Source organism: Neurospora tetrasperma, assembly GCF_000213175.1.
Source record: "Neurospora tetrasperma FGSC 2508 unplaced genomic scaffold NEUTE1scaffold_6, whole genome shotgun sequence".
NCBI lineage: Eukaryota > Fungi > Ascomycota > Sordariomycetes > Sordariales > Sordariaceae > Neurospora > Neurospora tetrasperma.
The window spans coordinates 3,078,892-3,096,085 of NW_009799104.1; the positions used below are offsets into that span (position 1 = coordinate 3,078,892).

The 17,194-nt window shown below is 44.7% G+C and overlaps 3 protein-coding genes across 3 annotated transcripts; 1 reads left to right on the plus strand and 2 right to left on the minus strand.

Annotated features, from left to right (window-relative positions):
• Nucleotides 1-9,886: 9,886 nt before the first annotated feature.
• Nucleotides 9,887-10,483, minus strand: NEUTE1DRAFT_69616 (uncharacterized protein; the record flags this gene model as incomplete). Its single annotated transcript, XM_009856340.1, has 2 exons — nucleotides 9,887-10,310; nucleotides 10,448-10,483. One exon carries the CDS (start codon nucleotides 10,223-10,225, stop codon nucleotides 9,995-9,997), a length of 231 nt encoding a protein of 76 aa, XP_009854642.1.
• A 1,519-nt stretch (nucleotides 10,484-12,002) lies between these two features.
• NEUTE1DRAFT_88299 (uncharacterized protein) lies at nucleotides 12,003-13,322 on the plus strand (the record flags this gene model as incomplete). Its single annotated transcript, XM_009856341.1, has 1 exon — nucleotides 12,003-13,322. The coding sequence occupies one exon, from the start codon at nucleotides 12,003-12,005 to the stop codon at nucleotides 13,209-13,211; it is 1,209 nt and encodes a 402-aa protein (XP_009854643.1).
• A 156-nt stretch (nucleotides 13,323-13,478) lies between these two features.
• NEUTE1DRAFT_88303 (uncharacterized protein) lies at nucleotides 13,479-16,009 on the minus strand (the record flags this gene model as incomplete). Its single annotated transcript, XM_009856342.1, has 3 exons — nucleotides 13,479-14,146; nucleotides 14,407-15,286; nucleotides 15,574-16,009. The coding sequence occupies 3 exons, from the start codon at nucleotides 15,938-15,940 to the stop codon at nucleotides 13,603-13,605; spliced, it is 1,791 nt and encodes a 596-aa protein (XP_009854644.1).
• Between the last annotated feature and the right edge of the window lie 1,185 nt (nucleotides 16,010-17,194).

Genomic DNA, 17,194 nt, shown 5'->3' on the forward strand with positions numbered 1-17,194 from the left:
GTCTACTACACCTGGATTTGTCTTCCTGCTGCATCTCCCGCAGCTCCGACGCTTTTTATGGGATTAGCCAAACCAATACTGACACTCACGTTACCAGCAAAGGTTTTTCGGTGGGTTCAATACTGAACATGAGTTTGATCCTTATCTGAATCGCATAAGAACATGGTTTGACTTTTAGCCAGGCGCGATGAGCAAGCTGGGCCACTAGGAGGATAGAAATCGAACTTTACCCTCCTGCCTAAGCTCCATGATTGTACACCAATGTGCTACATGCCATGCAGAGATTTTGAACGTCCGGTTGCTTTCCCAATATTTGAGTCTTCTCCACGGAGTAAACCGTGGCCAAGTTTTGGGATTGATGTGACTATTGCAGGCACGAGGCGAAGTTTATGGTTACTTGTGTATAACGCACGTTTCTCAGACCCGAACCAAACTTGGGCTTTGCGTGGTGCATTGGAGAAGCTAGCATTAATCAAAACAGGATCGCCAGTGCATTCTCTTGATCTCAGCGAGCGACTCGGTACAGACATTGCCAGTAACTATTCTGGAAGTCTGAGATAAAAGCTGGTCGCCAAGATTTATGCTGCTCTAAACCTCATCAGTCACGATATCGGGGTGGAAATTTATTGACATCCATCTGTTATGACCTTCCTCTTCTGGACTTTTAGCTATCTCGTCGTGCGGGTCCGGACCGGATATTGGGATCACGTCCTCCAATCCAGAGCTATGTTTGAGGCTGAAATTGGTCTTATCAAGCTCTCTTCTACGTGGAAGAATCCCAGAGCTATGGTGATGAGCTATGTGTCGCATAATACGGCGCAATCATAGTCCATCTTGGCATCTTTATGGTGCTACATAGACCAGAGCCACATTCAGCTTCAAGGCGTAATGGCACAACCCACTCTGGTAACGAACAGATGGGATTCAAGAAACAGGTTGGCCCCGGGGATGGGATTCCAAGCACACACTGGGCGACACCATAAATTATACTAACGCATACTGTCACACCGACTTTAAATCAACTTCTCGTGCTACAAAGAGTGCGTAGGCTACACATTTCGGTCTCCTATGTTGGACAGAGGTCTCGATGTATATATGTCGACCTCTAAGACATAAAGGATGCAGCAATATGTGGTAGTGGGTTGGTATATAAGTAAAGCTGATATGGCCGTGCTGTGCCAATTGTCAGTTGTGGCGTCCTTGGCCGGCCCGTAGTTCCTGGAGACACTTTATTGGTTCGTCCCAGCTTATTAGAATTGAAGATATCTGCACCGATAATGCTCTTCCAAGGAGGAGTCACTTTGAATCTTCACAGGCTGTGTAGATAACTGAGGACTGAAAAATGGGCTTTCAAGTGGTTGCTGCCCACTGTTGGAGATCGGTAATCGGCATTCGGCGATGGCTCTTTCCAAGAACACCAGGTCTGTGCGTTCCCACACTCAAACACCTGTGCAGTCTTGGCAAGCGGTGCGTGCGCGCACACACACACACACACACCGCACTTCTATATTGCACAACTTTGTCAAAATCCATTATTTAATAATAATTTTTATATTAAATTAAAGCAATTTTAGCATACAAAGTAATTAAAATACTAATAATTAATTAAATCTATTACGATAATACTTTCTAAAATAATCCTTAATTCAAAATCCACTGGCGTAAAGCGGTTTTATATTCGAAGTAGCGCGCTAATAGTTTGCTTTAATAATAATTAAGATAAGGAAAATCCTAGCCTAATAACTCTATAATGCGCCTCTTCCCGGCCCAAAAAAAAAGCTATAAAGCTGAGTAATCTATTAAAATTATTCCCAAAACTACTCCTCCTAAGAAGAAAACTACTTCTAAGAAGGCTATTATTAAAAAGAAGAGGAAGGCCCCGGCTGCGGCTACAGCTACTAAAAATCCAACGCTAGAGCCGCTCTCGTCCCCTCCCTAACCTTAACCCGCTATCCCTATCAATATTTTTAATAATAATAAAGACTCTAATAATAATAACAAAGTCAAATAATAACTCCCCGTCCGCCTTACCCCTAAGAAGCAGGCTTTCAATACTTTATTTTGTTTATTAAGTAATAATAATAGTAAAGTAGCCTCCCTGATTAAACTAACTACTTTGGCACTATTGGCCTAGCCCTACGCTTATAAATTAATTATTTTAGTACTATTACTGCTTCCTAAATACCTCCGGTCGATATAAGTTTAATTTAATATAGTCGGTTTGTATATTATTGTTAATTGTAATAAATTACCCCCTAATAAAGAATGTAATATACTTAGAGAGGTAGAGGTTGAATAAAATAATAGCGAATTCTATAACTAGCAGTTTAGGACGACCCTACTTAGCGAAATTAAATAACTGTAGTAAAGTTATATATAAAAGATTATCGATAATAATACGGCTATAGAAATAAAATAATTAATTGTCTTATATAATATTAGTTATACTACTACCGTTTATAATAACTATCGCGCCCGGGTTACTATCTATAATAAAACTATCTTTAAGAAGGATTTTCTTAATAAGTATAATAATATCAAATATAAGACCGTTATAAAGTCGTACCTTTACTATATTAGCTAGTACTATTATTTTACTATATTATTTAAATTTTAGTTAATCGAACCACCCGTTAGTAAAATCCCTACTACCTTATCCTCCTATAGTAATATACCCTCTACCCCTACCCCCTCTCGTAGTTTTATTAATCCTTTTATTACCCTAACTCTATAAATAGCCAATATACTATTATTTCGAAAATTACAAATTTTAATTAGTATTAAGAAGTCTAAGCGTATTATAATAAATACTATACTAGTAAAAGTTAAAAAGAATTTAAAAGAGGACTAGTAATAAGAGGAGCGTACAGGGTTAAGGCTATACGGTACTATATACTAGGAGCTAGTACAAGTATAGACGTACAATCTTAATTATAAATATAAGAATTATAATAAGGCTATTAAATATTAAATATATTATATTATCGACGGGAGTATAACTAATTATAACCTTAACATTAAAGATATTAGTAAATAAGTACGTGCAATTTCGTTAGGGAAAATTATAGTAATTAACCTACTTGGTAATTTAATATAAAAAATACTAGAGAATAAAGCAGTAGCCGCCTCTACTAGTACTAATAATAATAATATATATAAAGGAGGAGGCAATAGTTTACTAATTAACGTTAATATTATTAATAATATTAATAGTAGTAATAGTAATACTAATATAGAGATTATAAATAGTCTACTATAAGCTATACTAAGGAAGAATAACTTTAAAAGCCTATACTAACTATACCTTTATCCTCTATACCCGCTATACCCACTACCCTACTAATACTTCCCTCCTTACTTTTAATTTCCCTAAGTCTAACTACCTCCTCCTTATATTGCTAATAGCTCTATAATTAATTCAGTAATTGCAGGCAGCTCTAATTATAATAATATAGCAGGCACTTCCCCTCTATTAAGTAAAATAATAATTATTGATTTGTATACGCCCTTAGAATATTTTATTACTATATTTTATAAGTACTCGACTAACTATAAGATTCTTACTACTAAGCACACTAACCCTCCTCCTATTTCTATAGTAATTATAATTTGTATTTAGTTACTGGTACTATTATTAATTGTACCGCCGTTGATAGTAGACGAAAGGGATGAAGGTAAAGAGATTAAAGAATTTCTAATAAAGGCTAAAAAATTATTTATACTATATCCGCTCGTACCTTTAATTTTCGGTTTCTATTTATTACTGCCACCCCCCGCCCTATTTAATTAACCAGCTAAAGAATTTATTACTGAATTCTTTAAATCCTTCTATTGACGTTACTATATCTGGAAATCGACTGAAGCAGGGCTAATATATAGAATTCTAATCGCTTTAAAGAATAAACTCTAAAATAAAAAAGTGCCTCCCAATATATTCGTATTCAAAGAATAGTTAGTAAAATAGTTTATAAAGCTAGGATTTACCTGCAACCTCTATATAGCATTTAAAAACGGTATTAAAAACTTTCCTAAAACCGAGTACGTAGTACTAATAATATAATTAAGCTATAGTATATATACCCTCTAACCCCTACTACTATAACTTAATTAATTAATATATATTTTAAACCCCTAATTAAGTACTACACTCGAATATAATATTACTAGAATTTTTACTTCTATAGTAGGTAATACTACTATTAACAGTCCTAGCGAGCAATAACAATCATACGAATCGATTTATAATAAAAGAGGGGGGTTTCTAATATTTTAATATTATTATATAAATTATTACAATTTTTAGCACTTCTAGCACTTCTAGTACTTTTAGTACCTCTAGTATATAATTCAATTTAATATATATAAATTTATCTCTTCCTTCTCTACTCTCTACCGTCGCCCTAATATAATACCTATCTCTCTATATTCGACTAATTTGTTAATATACAATTTCCTATAATCTTTATTTATATTATTAATTCGATTTATTACTAGCTTTATATTTTTAAAATAGCTACGGATTTACTATACTCTATACCCTACGCCCTACGCTAATCACTTAAAAAACATAATAAAATCGTCGTCTAATATTTTATCATTATTCTTATTATAGTACACCCTCTTAAACTACCGCTTAAAATTACTAAAGTATACTTTAATAAGATTAAACTCGGGAGAATATAATAGCAAATATTATAATAAAACCCTCTTCTAATTATATACGTACTAGAATTTAGTACAAGGGTACTAATTAGTATTATTTATTACTAAAATACTATTATAGCTAGGAAATAGATTTATTTTAAGGAGTAAGTATTTTACTATCTAATCCCAAACCCTGGCTAAATTCATTATACTTCCAAATACTAATATATTAAATAATCTATTTATTATAATAGCTAAGAAGAGGTAATACTACGTACTATAGATAAATTTACTTAATACTATTATAATAGCATTATAGAATACTTAACCAATACAATAAATACTGTCCCTTCAATCTATACTAAACTTGTTATAAAATACGAATATTTTTATAATAAACAAAGAGATCTTAAATATCCACTCGGTTATTAGTATAAGGGATTATTATAATACCTTTATATAGAATTGCTTCTTTTTCCACTTCTCTTATCGAAGGTACCGCCGTACAGTCTCAATCGAAACATATACATTATATTCGTTAGCTAGAAAGGTATAGATTTCATTAAAGTATAAATCAAGTTTCAATATAAGGAGGTTTATAACTTCCTTTATAATATTAATTATGATTAATAAAGTATAGGGAGTAATATAGTATATATTATACCTTAAGCGCTTATATAGGAAGCTTTCTAATATTCTAGGGGGTTCGCAATAGTATAAATACATTACCAATATCTGTTAGAGTATATATATATTTCTATATACTCCGTATACTTATACTAATAGTCTCAATAACATCGTTAGGATACTTATTATTTACTAATATTATTATTATCAATACCTTCTAACAGGTATTGGGGTAGCGTACTATATTAATAATAATTTAAAAGATAATGTAAATATTAAAATAGATAATTATATAATCTAGAATATTAAAATATTGACTTTTTATGCTAGTTTTAAGTAGATTTCAATGTTAAACGATCGAGTTGAGTTATGTAAAGCGATGTCAAATGGCCAGACTTGTCAAATACAGTGTGTGTGTGTGTGCACGCACGCACCGCTTGCCAAGACTGCACAGGTGTTTGAGTGTGGGAACGTACCCCGTGCCTTCTAAGGGAAAGACGAACAACAGAGAACGTCTCCCACCGAATTAGAAAATTCCAAGACGAATTAACAGGAAATTCAAGTCACCAATTCTTTCTCTTTTCCCATGATAATTTATGGACGGCATGGCCAAGCTCGACCCCAATGGGTGTCATCATTTGTCAACTCGCACATCAACCTACCATCTCTCGTTAACCATAATCAAGACAACCAGAAGCGGTAGTCACGACGACCATTCGTGAATTCACCAAGAAAGGGTCCTGTCCACTTGGCCCGGGTGCTATTTTGCAGCCATGATAGGAATGGAAGCAAGGAGGGATGTGGCTGCAGGCACTCTATACAAATGAGTACCGGTGTGCAACGTCCTTGACTTTTCATCGAATCGGATAAAACATTCGGACAAGAGCAAGTGCTGACTGTTGCTTATGGCATGTACAGAGGGGGGAAGGGTTTCCCAGTGCGAATGCACAGCACCTGACTATCTACGCAGCTTCACAGGAGGTTGCAGTAGGATTGCAAGAAGTGGCAGACTGGCAAGGTCCAACAATTCCACCATACTATCGATGCCCTACCACTAACCGTTGGTCGAAAAGCGCAAGCTTGCATAGCCGAGATCGTCTACAAGGCAACCCTAGAGGTGTCAACCGGGCTGGCAATTGTACGAACGTACAGCAGATTCTCAGGCATGTCATGACCCTTTCTGGACTGCCGCAATCAAGATATGTCCAAAACGGGACTCTCAAAGCAAGTGTCCCAGCTGCTTGAAGCTGCACATTCACATCCCAGTGGCAAACCTGCCTTTCTTTACAGTGTGCAGTGTGCAGTTACCCGCCATGTCACAACGGCACGCATACATTCAGCGGCGCGTCCTGTCATGCGGCCATCCCCTTGACCCTTCACTGCCGACGACCCTCAAAGACACTACGGACAAGGCACCGCCGTTTCTGTCTTGACACTGACCAGATATTGCGCGGTGCCAGAGACCTCGGTAGGTCCGGTCAAGACCGCTTCGGAACGGAGGTTGGGCCGTTTCGTCGGTTCATATCGGGGGTCAGCTCTCGTAGTCAGTCCTTAAGGTGGTTTATACTTTGTCCGCGGAGTGACATTGTCGGATACATACGGGATGGAAAAGGTGGTGCTGCTGACCTCTAATCCTGTTGGCTGCTTAATAGCCATGCCGGTATCGTCTTGACAGATCCCCGACCCTCCAACCGTCTTACACACGTCTACCACCGTGATATCACAAACGACCGGGACTGTCCTTCGCAGCCTTCTTTTCCAGAGCCCCAGTGGGTACGTATGTACGCTTCCTTCGCACCTCATGAAAAACACACTTACGTATGTCTCGTGTGCTGCTCATCCCGCGGGGAAACCCGTGCCCCTCGCTTGGTGACAGGGGAGAGAGTCTTTCCCATGCTCGTTCTTGGTCTTCAGAACAGCTGACGGGTAATATATGCTTCATACACATTTTCATATTCACAAGACGATCCAAATTACTTGCCGTTACCGACAGAGAGGTAGATGGTAGCTTTCCAAGAATAGCAGCAAATCGCCAATGACTCTACCTTGATCACTCGCTCTCTGGGACTGCGGAAACCGATTGCGGAGAGCGAAGTTCGTCGACGGCTGAAGGCGGGATGACAGGTTCGGGACTCGGGAGACAAAGTAATAAGCTCAAAGACCCGCTCAAGCCGGCGTGATCTCACCATTCCATTCAGACCAGGGGTCCAGCCTTCCGATGCCCGCCGCCAGTTAGGCATTTTAGCATCCGCGAGCCGTCGTTACATCGGGTTGCAACTGGCCAACGGGTGACCAATTACGAGATTGAAGGGGTAGAGTAACTGCCAGCCCGTCGATTGAAGAGGGGCTAACTTGTCTCCCTGTTTCTGGAGAGTACCTATAGGTACTGGCCTTTGTCCCTTGTTTTTTTGTTTAACCTGGTTCATTCATCTCGACCGTTCTCATGGATGGGAGACAAACAAAATAGACAACATACAACAGCAAAAGCATGACATCCAACTGGTAGGCCGAAGATCCGCCCGAAAGGCCTTGTTCCTTTTTTTTTTTTTTTTTTTTTTGGGCACTCAGAATCTGGAGTGTCTTCAAGAGTGTTCACTGGAAGGACAGTCAGGGAGTTTTCCTATGAAACGGAACCCCTTGATGTTTGTATGACATGTAGAGAGTTCAACTTGCCACAGCAGCGGCATGACGATTATGCCTTCCTCCGCCTGCACATAGGGGTTGGTAATTCAGGTTTCCGGGCCGCTCGGCTCACACTCCCATTCTTTCTTCGAGGGACGTACAATGCTCCCCGAAATCAAGATATCAGGTGTCACTATCGCTGAACTCATGCTCTACTCGATAGAATCGGGGGCACCCTTCTCTGTGCCAGCCAGCCAGCCAGCTGGCGATGAAAGATGGTGAATCTACATATTCCCGAGATTTAGAAACGAGTTGAACTTCTCAGTACCGCCGTAGTCAGTATCCGCGGGGTTAATTAACCACTTCCGTGACTCTCTCTCGCCATTTCTTTGTATTACTGTTCGCTTCATCCCGTAGGGTATGTCAGATTTTGAATGTTAGATACAAGATACCAGATGCCAGATGAGGTGTGGTAGCCTGCGATAAAGAAAATACCTAACATCGAACATATTCGAGTCGTATTTCCAAAAAAAAGCCCTGTGGTAAAGTTGACATGATGGACGAGTTCATGGCTTTACAAAGGATAGGTGTAAAAGGAGCGAGAAAGGCATACTTATATGAAAGAATCGGGATGATTTATCGCTACATAGAGGTACCCACCTCTAAGGGAAAAGGAAATGCCAGGAATTGGTAGGAAAGGGAAGTGAGATGTTGAATATGTACTTGCCTTACGCTGCGAGGAAAGAAAGGCGTCTTCTCTTAGTCTGCTCTTCTTCTTCTTCCTCTACAGTTCCACATGTCCAACTTGTTTCTGCTAGGAATCTTGATAGGGTAGATATCTTTCGGTGTAAAATGGTGATGAATTACCTAGACTACCCTATGGAATCCTCAGAATGCTGTCATTGGGAGCTTCAAGATGGTTGGGCGGTGAGAGGTAGGTAGTCTCTCATGGTACATATAGGTCAACAACATAGTCAGACTTCGTTTCCTTTCATAGGTATGTTCTTACTTGAAAGGAAAGATTCTCATGTCGAGGGATCAACCCACGTACAAAACACTTGAGCTTCCCATGTACGATGTACGGAAACTTGTACGCACAGTCGGTCATAGCAGAGATAGAATGGAAGTTCACATCTTGCAGGCAGTGAGAAGTACAACGTTTGGCGCCCACGAAAAATGTCAATGGGGTTCCATCCCTTTGATTACTCCTTCCAGAAAGACCGTAGGTATCTACTAGACACCTAGCTACCTCTGGTGAGAAGGAGGAGGATACCTCTACCTTGGTTGATCCGATTTACCTCTACCAAGCTTACCTACCATTGATTGTCCTGGCACCGCATCCCGTTACTAAGTACCTAGTAATACACACAAGTCAGTCAACCATTCACACGTCAATAGGTAAAGAAACCACAGGGCACATCAAGAAGTTTTGTCAAGCGTATGTCAATGACTAACCTTCCTTTCGTACAATCATTGCAATCCGCGACGTCACCCGAACCTAAGTAGATCTCTCTACAGTCCCTTGCTGAATAGCCTGGAAAGTTGACTTGTTAGCATGGTCTGTGTATGGAGAATAAGGTAATTTTCTGCAAGTATACCTAAGGTAGAAAGAAGTAGTAGGGCAAGGTAGAAGACAGCTAAGGGCATAGCTCACTGAGCCGCTTCGTTGAGTGCTTATGGTAGTCCTGAAGGTCATTCGTTTTGGTTACGTTCATTGAATTGAAGTGAAGGTGCGGATGGATGACTTCTTGGGTTGTGACTTTGCATGTGGCATTGAATTGATGGTAGCCAGTCATGTGGTTGGTCTTACTTTGATAGTTCATCTTGGATATAGCCTTGAATACCACTCGGTACTGGGCACTGAGCACTGGATATTGGGGATACTGGGGAAGCAAGCAACTACCGGGGACTCTACAATCCTGAAAAGTTGCCGGCAGATCCTTGAACATGTATACACCACCTTATCACGACCAAAGTAGGTAGGTGAGTTGGAGGAAGAAGTAAAGTGTGTCTTGATGAAGGTACTGGCAGGAAAGCAAAGAAACACGAAACCTCCAGGTGCTAGATTTTACATACGTAGCGCAGCCTACTCTGCTTCTGCCTAGTTCTGCTTCTTGGCATCCTTGATATCCTCCTTCTGGTCTTTTTCCTTCTCATCACCGACTCCAGAACTCTCCCCTTCAGACTGGCGGGCAGGAGGGTAATACGGAGTCGGCGGGCGCTTGGCGAAGGGGTCTTCTGAGGACTTGGCTTTGTCGAAGTGAGATTTGGGGAGGATGAAGAGGGGTTTCGGCTTTTTGGACGAGGGTGTTCCGGTTGGCTTGGATGGCATTTTGAGGACTTCTTGTTCGGGACTTTCTTCTATCGATGGCGATGTCGCGAATTTGGTTGAGGAGGTTTTCTACAAGTGTCTCTGTCTGGTAATTGATGATTAGCGGATTGCCGATGAACTGTCGATGGTTGGTGACAGTTTACTAGAAAGTTGGGCCAACCTCTAGACTAGACTTGACGGGGACTGGAGTAGACTGGAAAAGTAAGAAGGGAGCCTGCGCACATTGATATTTGTGCTCGAGCTGTTGGACTACCTGTCAGATCGTGTCGTAGTCGAACATCCCATTGTTGTGCAATGGCTTGCCGGGGAAGGCGGTAGAGCGGTTGTGATGGAGGAGTGAATAGGTGAACAGCTGCAATAGGTAGAATAGGTAATAGGTAGAGTGGCCAAAGTGGAGTGTTGCATGATAAGTTATAGATCAAACTCTATTGACAAAGGTTACGTTAAGCGGTTGAGAACTTGGGATGACAACAAAGGGGGTTGGGCTCCGTTGAATAGCTGGAAGTTTCGTGAAGGGACTCGTGACGTTTGTTGAAGTAGCAAGGGCTTGAGCTTGTGTGTTCGTGAGATGATTATTACCAGCCAAGCTTGTCGGACGGTTGCCATTGTCCTCTATTCGGTGCGAAAGGCTTCCTCTATGCGAGTGTCGCAGGATTTCATCCGAAAGATTTGCTGGGTGCGGTGGCCACCAAGGTACATCTGATCGAAAACAATCCGTTACTTTTTTCATGTGACAATGAAAGCCCGTACTTGCCGATGAACTGTTGGCCACTTCATTTGAACATATTCCGCATCATGCTGATGAGTGTTGTCCACCATTCGATCCGATGAAGCCATCCCCAACTCCAATCTCACATACTGAAGTAGACCCCGAGAACACTCCTCATGATCGACGCTCGGCAGCTTGAAACTCGCCTCATTTCACCTTCGAATCTCCAGCTAGTGACTTCACCAGTGCGGGGATACAACTTCGAATCTCTCTTTCCCCTCCTCGTTCTCGGTAGTGGGCAGGGTGGGTGGGTGTTTCCCCCGGATTTTGGAGGGTTTATTGTACGAGTAACGGGCGGAGAGAGAATAGCGCAGGTGTGCCAGTTTATGAGAGAAAGTATGTGAGGGGCAGGAAAAGTCTGGAAGTGATTACTGTAGGAGGATCTTGTTGTTCATGGCATTTCCCGATTCGGTCCTCCGAGTGTCATCTGTGATGCAAGCAAGGAAACCGACCATGTTCCGGAAAAGAATTCCACTTGTCCAATGTTTCAAAACATAGGTAGGTAGCGGCGGGTGATCCTTAACAATTTCCACTAGAGAGTGGGTCCCTGCTCCCTAGCGCCTTAAAAGCGGGTGGTCCCTGCCGCCCGAGCAGGCCGGGCCTTGCAGCCCTGACACCCGACCTCAGCCGCACAGCCCCCACTGAGCCGCTGCGGCGGGTCAGATTCAGCGGACAACTTCAGGGCAACAACAGCACTTCAAGATCTCGTCATTTTCCCATTTTCAACTTCACTTCCAAGTTTCTTTGTCTATCGCGGACTATCCCAACAATTACGCGCGTGCTACCCTACCTTCACTTCTAAGTGAGAAGCACACCATCAAATCCGGTATTTCATCGTCGAGTAATCCAAAGCATCGCCATCCATAACTGCCTGCGCCTGGACTCGTTCACCTACCCGTCCATCTACAAGTCCATCCACTCCCACCTCCCTCCAACACCTTCAACCAGCCCTACCCAAACCAACCCAAAGCCCACCACCGGCTCCGGCCCCCCCCCCAAACCTTCAAAATGCAAGGCTTCAACATGGGCAAATACGTCCCTCCAGACGCGGAGGGCGTCTACTCAGGCAACCAGCTCAGCAAAAAGCACCCCCTCGGCCACCGCGCCTCCAAGCTCGCCACCCAGGGCATTCTCACCGTGCGCTTCGAGCTCCCCTTTGCCGTTTGGTGCGACCACTGCCAGCCTCACCCCACCATCATCGGCCAGGGCGTGCGGTTCAACGCGGCCAAGAAGAAAGTCGGCAATTACTACTCCACTCCCATCTGGAGTTTCACCATCAAGCACGCGCAATGTGGCGGCAAGATTGAGATTAGGACAGACCCAAAAATGACGAGGTATGTGGTTGTGAGTGGGGGGCGGGCAAGGGATACGGGTACGGATGAGGAGAGTTTGGTCAAACTTGGTCTGGAAGGGAGTGCTGGTGGGTTTGAGATACAGACGGAAAAGGAACGGCAGGAACAGAGGGATGCGGCGTTTGGGAAGCTGGAGAAGACGATTGCGGACCGTGAGAGGGCGGAGGAAGCGAAAGTGAGGATCGATGAGTTGCTAGAGGCGCAGGAAAAGGCTTGGGAAGATCCATATGCGAGGAATCAGAAGCTGAGGAAGGCGTTTAGGGTGGGGAGGAAAGAAAGGGAGACGGAGGCGGAGAGGACGGAAGATCTCAAGGAGAGGATGGGGTTGGGGATCGAGCTGTTGCCGGGCACGGAGGAGGATGAACGGAGGGCGAGGTTGATTGAGTTTGGGGGTGTACCGGATATTGGTTTGGGCAGGGATGACGTGGTGCAAAAGGCGTTGGCGAGACCGTTGTTTGGGGATGGGAAGAACAGCAAAACGGAGGAGAAAAAGGGCGGGAAGAAGAAGGATGCGTCCAAGGGAAAGCTCAAGTCGGAGATTGCTGCTACCAAGATGCGGGAAGCGTTGGTTTCCGAGATTGTGGGTCATACGCGGGCGGCCAAGGACCCGTTTCTCGACTGGGGGAGTAGGGAGTCGACACCCAAGCCGCGAGGAGCTTTGATACCTGGGCTCAAGAGGAAACGGGCTGCTGGAGAAGAGACTCCCGATCCACCACCTGTGGGTGCAGCGTCATCGATGACTGGTCCTCTTGCTGAAGGAAGGGATGCTGCGGAAACCAAGAGCCGAAAGCAGACGACAGAGGGTGGCTCAACTACACAAACGAGCAAACCCGGACTCGTGGCTTACGATTCTGATTCGGACTGAGTAACCAACGACGAGTATTCGACTAGGCGTTGTGCATTCACGGACAGTTTTGGATCTGCATGGGATATAGCATAGCACCACATCGGAGCGACATAAGCATTGTTTTTTCAGCCTTGGAATTTAGACTTCAAATCGGTTTTACTCATCTGTTAAGTTTTACAGATACGCACGCAGATGAAGAAGCTGCCTGCGACAATAAACAACCATAAGACAGTCAAGAATCTCTCTCAATCGCAAAGAAGCTCGACAGCAAAGACATGATGGATTGGCTGTGTATATAGGTATATTTCGTTTCTTCCTAACTCCAACATCCAAGGGTAGCAACAAACGACATATCCCTTACCTCAACACAGGTACCCCATTTCTGTTCCTCAAAACGATGAATCCTAGTCTACGCCGGCGGCAAAAAAGAAGTAAACAACACCCCCTGAATCGCCGCATACATGACCATAAACACCACAATCCCCTTACCCAGCTTCTTCTTCTTCTGCTGCTGCTGCTGCTGCTGCATGTCCCCATCACCGATAAGCTGCTGAGCCAACCACCAGTACCACAGCGGATACCCTGACGATATCCGCGTGATGATCTGCACGTGGTACGTGCTTACCGCCAGAACCGCAAGCAACACCTGTTCCGCGGCTGCCGAGCGCATGAGGATCTGCATGCGTTGCTGCTGGGCTGTCGTTGGTGACTCGCCGTCGGGGTGTGGGGGGATGACGGCTTCATCGGACTTGATGGAGCCGGATGAAGGGGTGTCTGAGGAGGGAGAAGACGTAGACTTGGCGTCGGAGTTAATGGCTAGGGGTACTTTTGCTGTGGATGATTGCTGACTGAGCTGGTCAAGTGCCGACTTGACTAGGATCGCGAGCATCGGAGCAGCGAGTAGGAAGAGCGGGATGTTGGGAAGGGTCCAGTAGCGGAGGAAACCGACGTTCCTGTTTATTGGGAGTTTGTTAGTAATGATTACACCATTCTTTCGGCGAATTGAGTAGATGGGTGATAAAGTCGGTGATATCGATAGAGTAAGTAAGATGAGGCGTTTTAGCATGTCCAATCGCCGCTGGTTTTGAAGGGAGAGAAAGAAGCCTCATTCTGCTTCATTTGACCACCCAGATGAAGACGGATGATATCTCCTGTCCCCATCCAAACAAAGAAGAAGATAAGAGAAGGCCACCGATCGGGAAAAAGGACTTACCAATAATGTTTCTGCACAAACGTGTAAATGCTAGGCACCACCGCAGCGCACCACTCCCTTGCTTCTTCTCGCGCCACAAGTTCCTCTAACCCACCACCAGCACCAGCATTCACACCAGCACCAACGCCACTGCTGCCGTAGCCGTGGGCGCTACCACTACCGCCGGATATCTCGGATATCTCTACCTCTAACCCGGACGACAAAAACTTATTAAGCAACCACAAACTCCCAGAAGGGCAATACCTCAACCACGCCACAGTTTGCGGCACGATACTTCCCGCCGCTACAAAGATCCCACCCAAGCCTAGAGCGATCAGTCGTCTCAGCGTCTTGAGCAGCGGGACTCTTCCTCTTCCTCTTCCTCCAGACGTACTAATAACGAAGCCCGATAGGATACCGAGGACTTCCCAAGCAAAGGGTAGTCCGTTCAAGATACCGTTACTTCTGAATAGTGTGGCTAGACCGAAGGAGAGGCCGGCTAGGAGGAGGTGAAGGTCGCCTTTCAGCGTTACTGACCCCCTGTCACCCTTTTCAATGTGGCCAGAGACAGCGGTGGTGCCATCTTGATCAGATAAACAAGATTGAGCGTAAAACCACCACCCCAAGAACGAATACAAAGCACACGAGCTTTCGGCGTAGGGGGCGGAGAGAAACAGGCCGGCGGGGGAGAAGATGTGCAGGAGGGAGGTGAGGAGAGCTAGTTTACGCCGCTTTAGGGGAGAAGAGTTGAAACCGGAGAGTGGTAAGAGGAGGGTTAGGTGGTAAAGGACAAAAGAGGCGAGGAGGTGGGAAGCATTGGAGAGGAGGAGGGCCGTGGTTGCTTCTGCGAGGGCGGTGGGTGAGGTGGCGAGGGGCAGGGGCAGGCCGAGGGTTTGGAGAGCTGTGAGGTTTGTTAGTTACTGGCTTTTGTGAAGTTTGAGGTAGGTAGATGTGTGAGGTGCGTGAAGATGGACGAGGCGAGTGTGGATTGGTGATGTGAGTCCGAGGCGTGACTAGTAGGGACATCAATCCCCTTCAGCAAAGGAGAGCATATTCCCAAACCAGCTTCTCACCACTTGTCCTCCTCTCACCTTCTCACCTCCTCACTCAACCATCCATTTCCACCCATCCATCTCAACCCATCCCAACACCCCAACACGTCAAACAAAGAAAGATCAAGAAACTCACCCTTCAAAACCCCCCTCACGCACACCACCAACCCTGTCCCAAAAGCCCACTCCTGCTCATAAACATACCCCCTCTTCGCCGCACTCACAAAATAGATAGCATCCCAACTCGTGAACCTCGTGACCAGCCGCTTGCCAAAGTTGCTCAACAGCTCTGCAACCCCATCATTACCATCGTTGACAGAAAGAGGTTCGGCATTGCCTACCAGCAATAAATCGGCTGAAGTGTCGTAGGCGCGATCATTAACGAGGGTCGAGCCAACGGCGATCAGCAAGAGGAAGAGTTTCCAGAGGATGAAGGATTCGAGAATGGTTTTGTGGGGGTGCGCGAGTGCCGAACTCTTGGGGGAAGGCGCGGTGGTTGTCATGTCATTGGTCTTTTTGTTTTGATGTTTGTTGAGATATCTAGTGTATCTGGATCCGGAGCCGCGATAGGTCGGGGTCAAAGACCTACGGGAGACTCGAGAAGAATTGTAGACGGTGATTGATTGGGATGGCGACGGGAAGGCCGTGGGACTGGTGGTACAACACAACGTGTATCTCACTCAGACCATCAAAGGTGTGTGTACCTTGCGCGCGCGAAAGGTGGTACTGCGTCCTCAGTGTGTCGCCCGTGTGTGTGTGATGGTTCGTGTCGTGTCACTTTGAGAGTTGTTGGTAAAAGTTCCACGTGGAAGTCAGGGGTTCTTGGTTGTTGAGATTGGCGAGTTTCCAGTGTTTCGGTAAGGCTGAATGAACGAACGAAACCGATAAATGAGAAATCTTTAGCTGGTTATGGTTAAAGGTCTTTGCTCTTCCCAAGACCGTTGTATGTGCCGTGTTGTGGCGTTTCAGGCTTCTAGTTTCAATTGTGTGAACGGGGTATGTGCCTCTTTGAGATGAGAACGAAGTTGTCACTGCCAGTGTCACCACTTCCTCAAGGTTGCAGCAAGTGACATTGCGAAACATTCAGTGCTTGCGGCGTGGCACTGAAACTTACGGTATGCGCTGTACTGGAGAGCGCTAATTGTTAACGCACTCTAGCCTTTTATGAAACGCAGCGCTCGGACCTATGCCCTTAACGGCTTCCTAAATACAAGACACGACTACACGCCAGTCATGGTGAGAGCTTCACGCCTCCTTTCCCCCAAAGTAAACAAACTTCCCTTTTCAGCCTGATTTGAGACTTCCGGAGTAACCGGAAACCGCTCTCAGGTCCCAAATTTCATCACTACGATATGATGTATCCCTTCTTGGCGGTGAACCACAAGATCGCACGAGGCTATCTGCCGGTAGTTGGGTGTCAACTCGAGATATCAGATCACTGTAGGAGGTGGCCTGACCTTCCGAACGATATTCGCATGTGAAAAGCTGCTGGACATCTTCGCTAAACACGATCCATCGTGTTCAAAGCCCAGAACTGCAGCACGGCTATAAAAGGGCCGATGAAGGGACTTTTGCCTGATGCGTAAAATTCCGTTGAAAAGGCTGCAGAGAGATTCAAGAGAATTCGGCCGAAACTCGTTAGACATTCCTCTCATGGACGACCACAACGAAGCCTTCCCCGAGACATGCGAATGTACTCCTGATGACACGGGTATGTTCCCTGGACCCATTTTGGACTTTGTGTCTTTTTTTTTTCG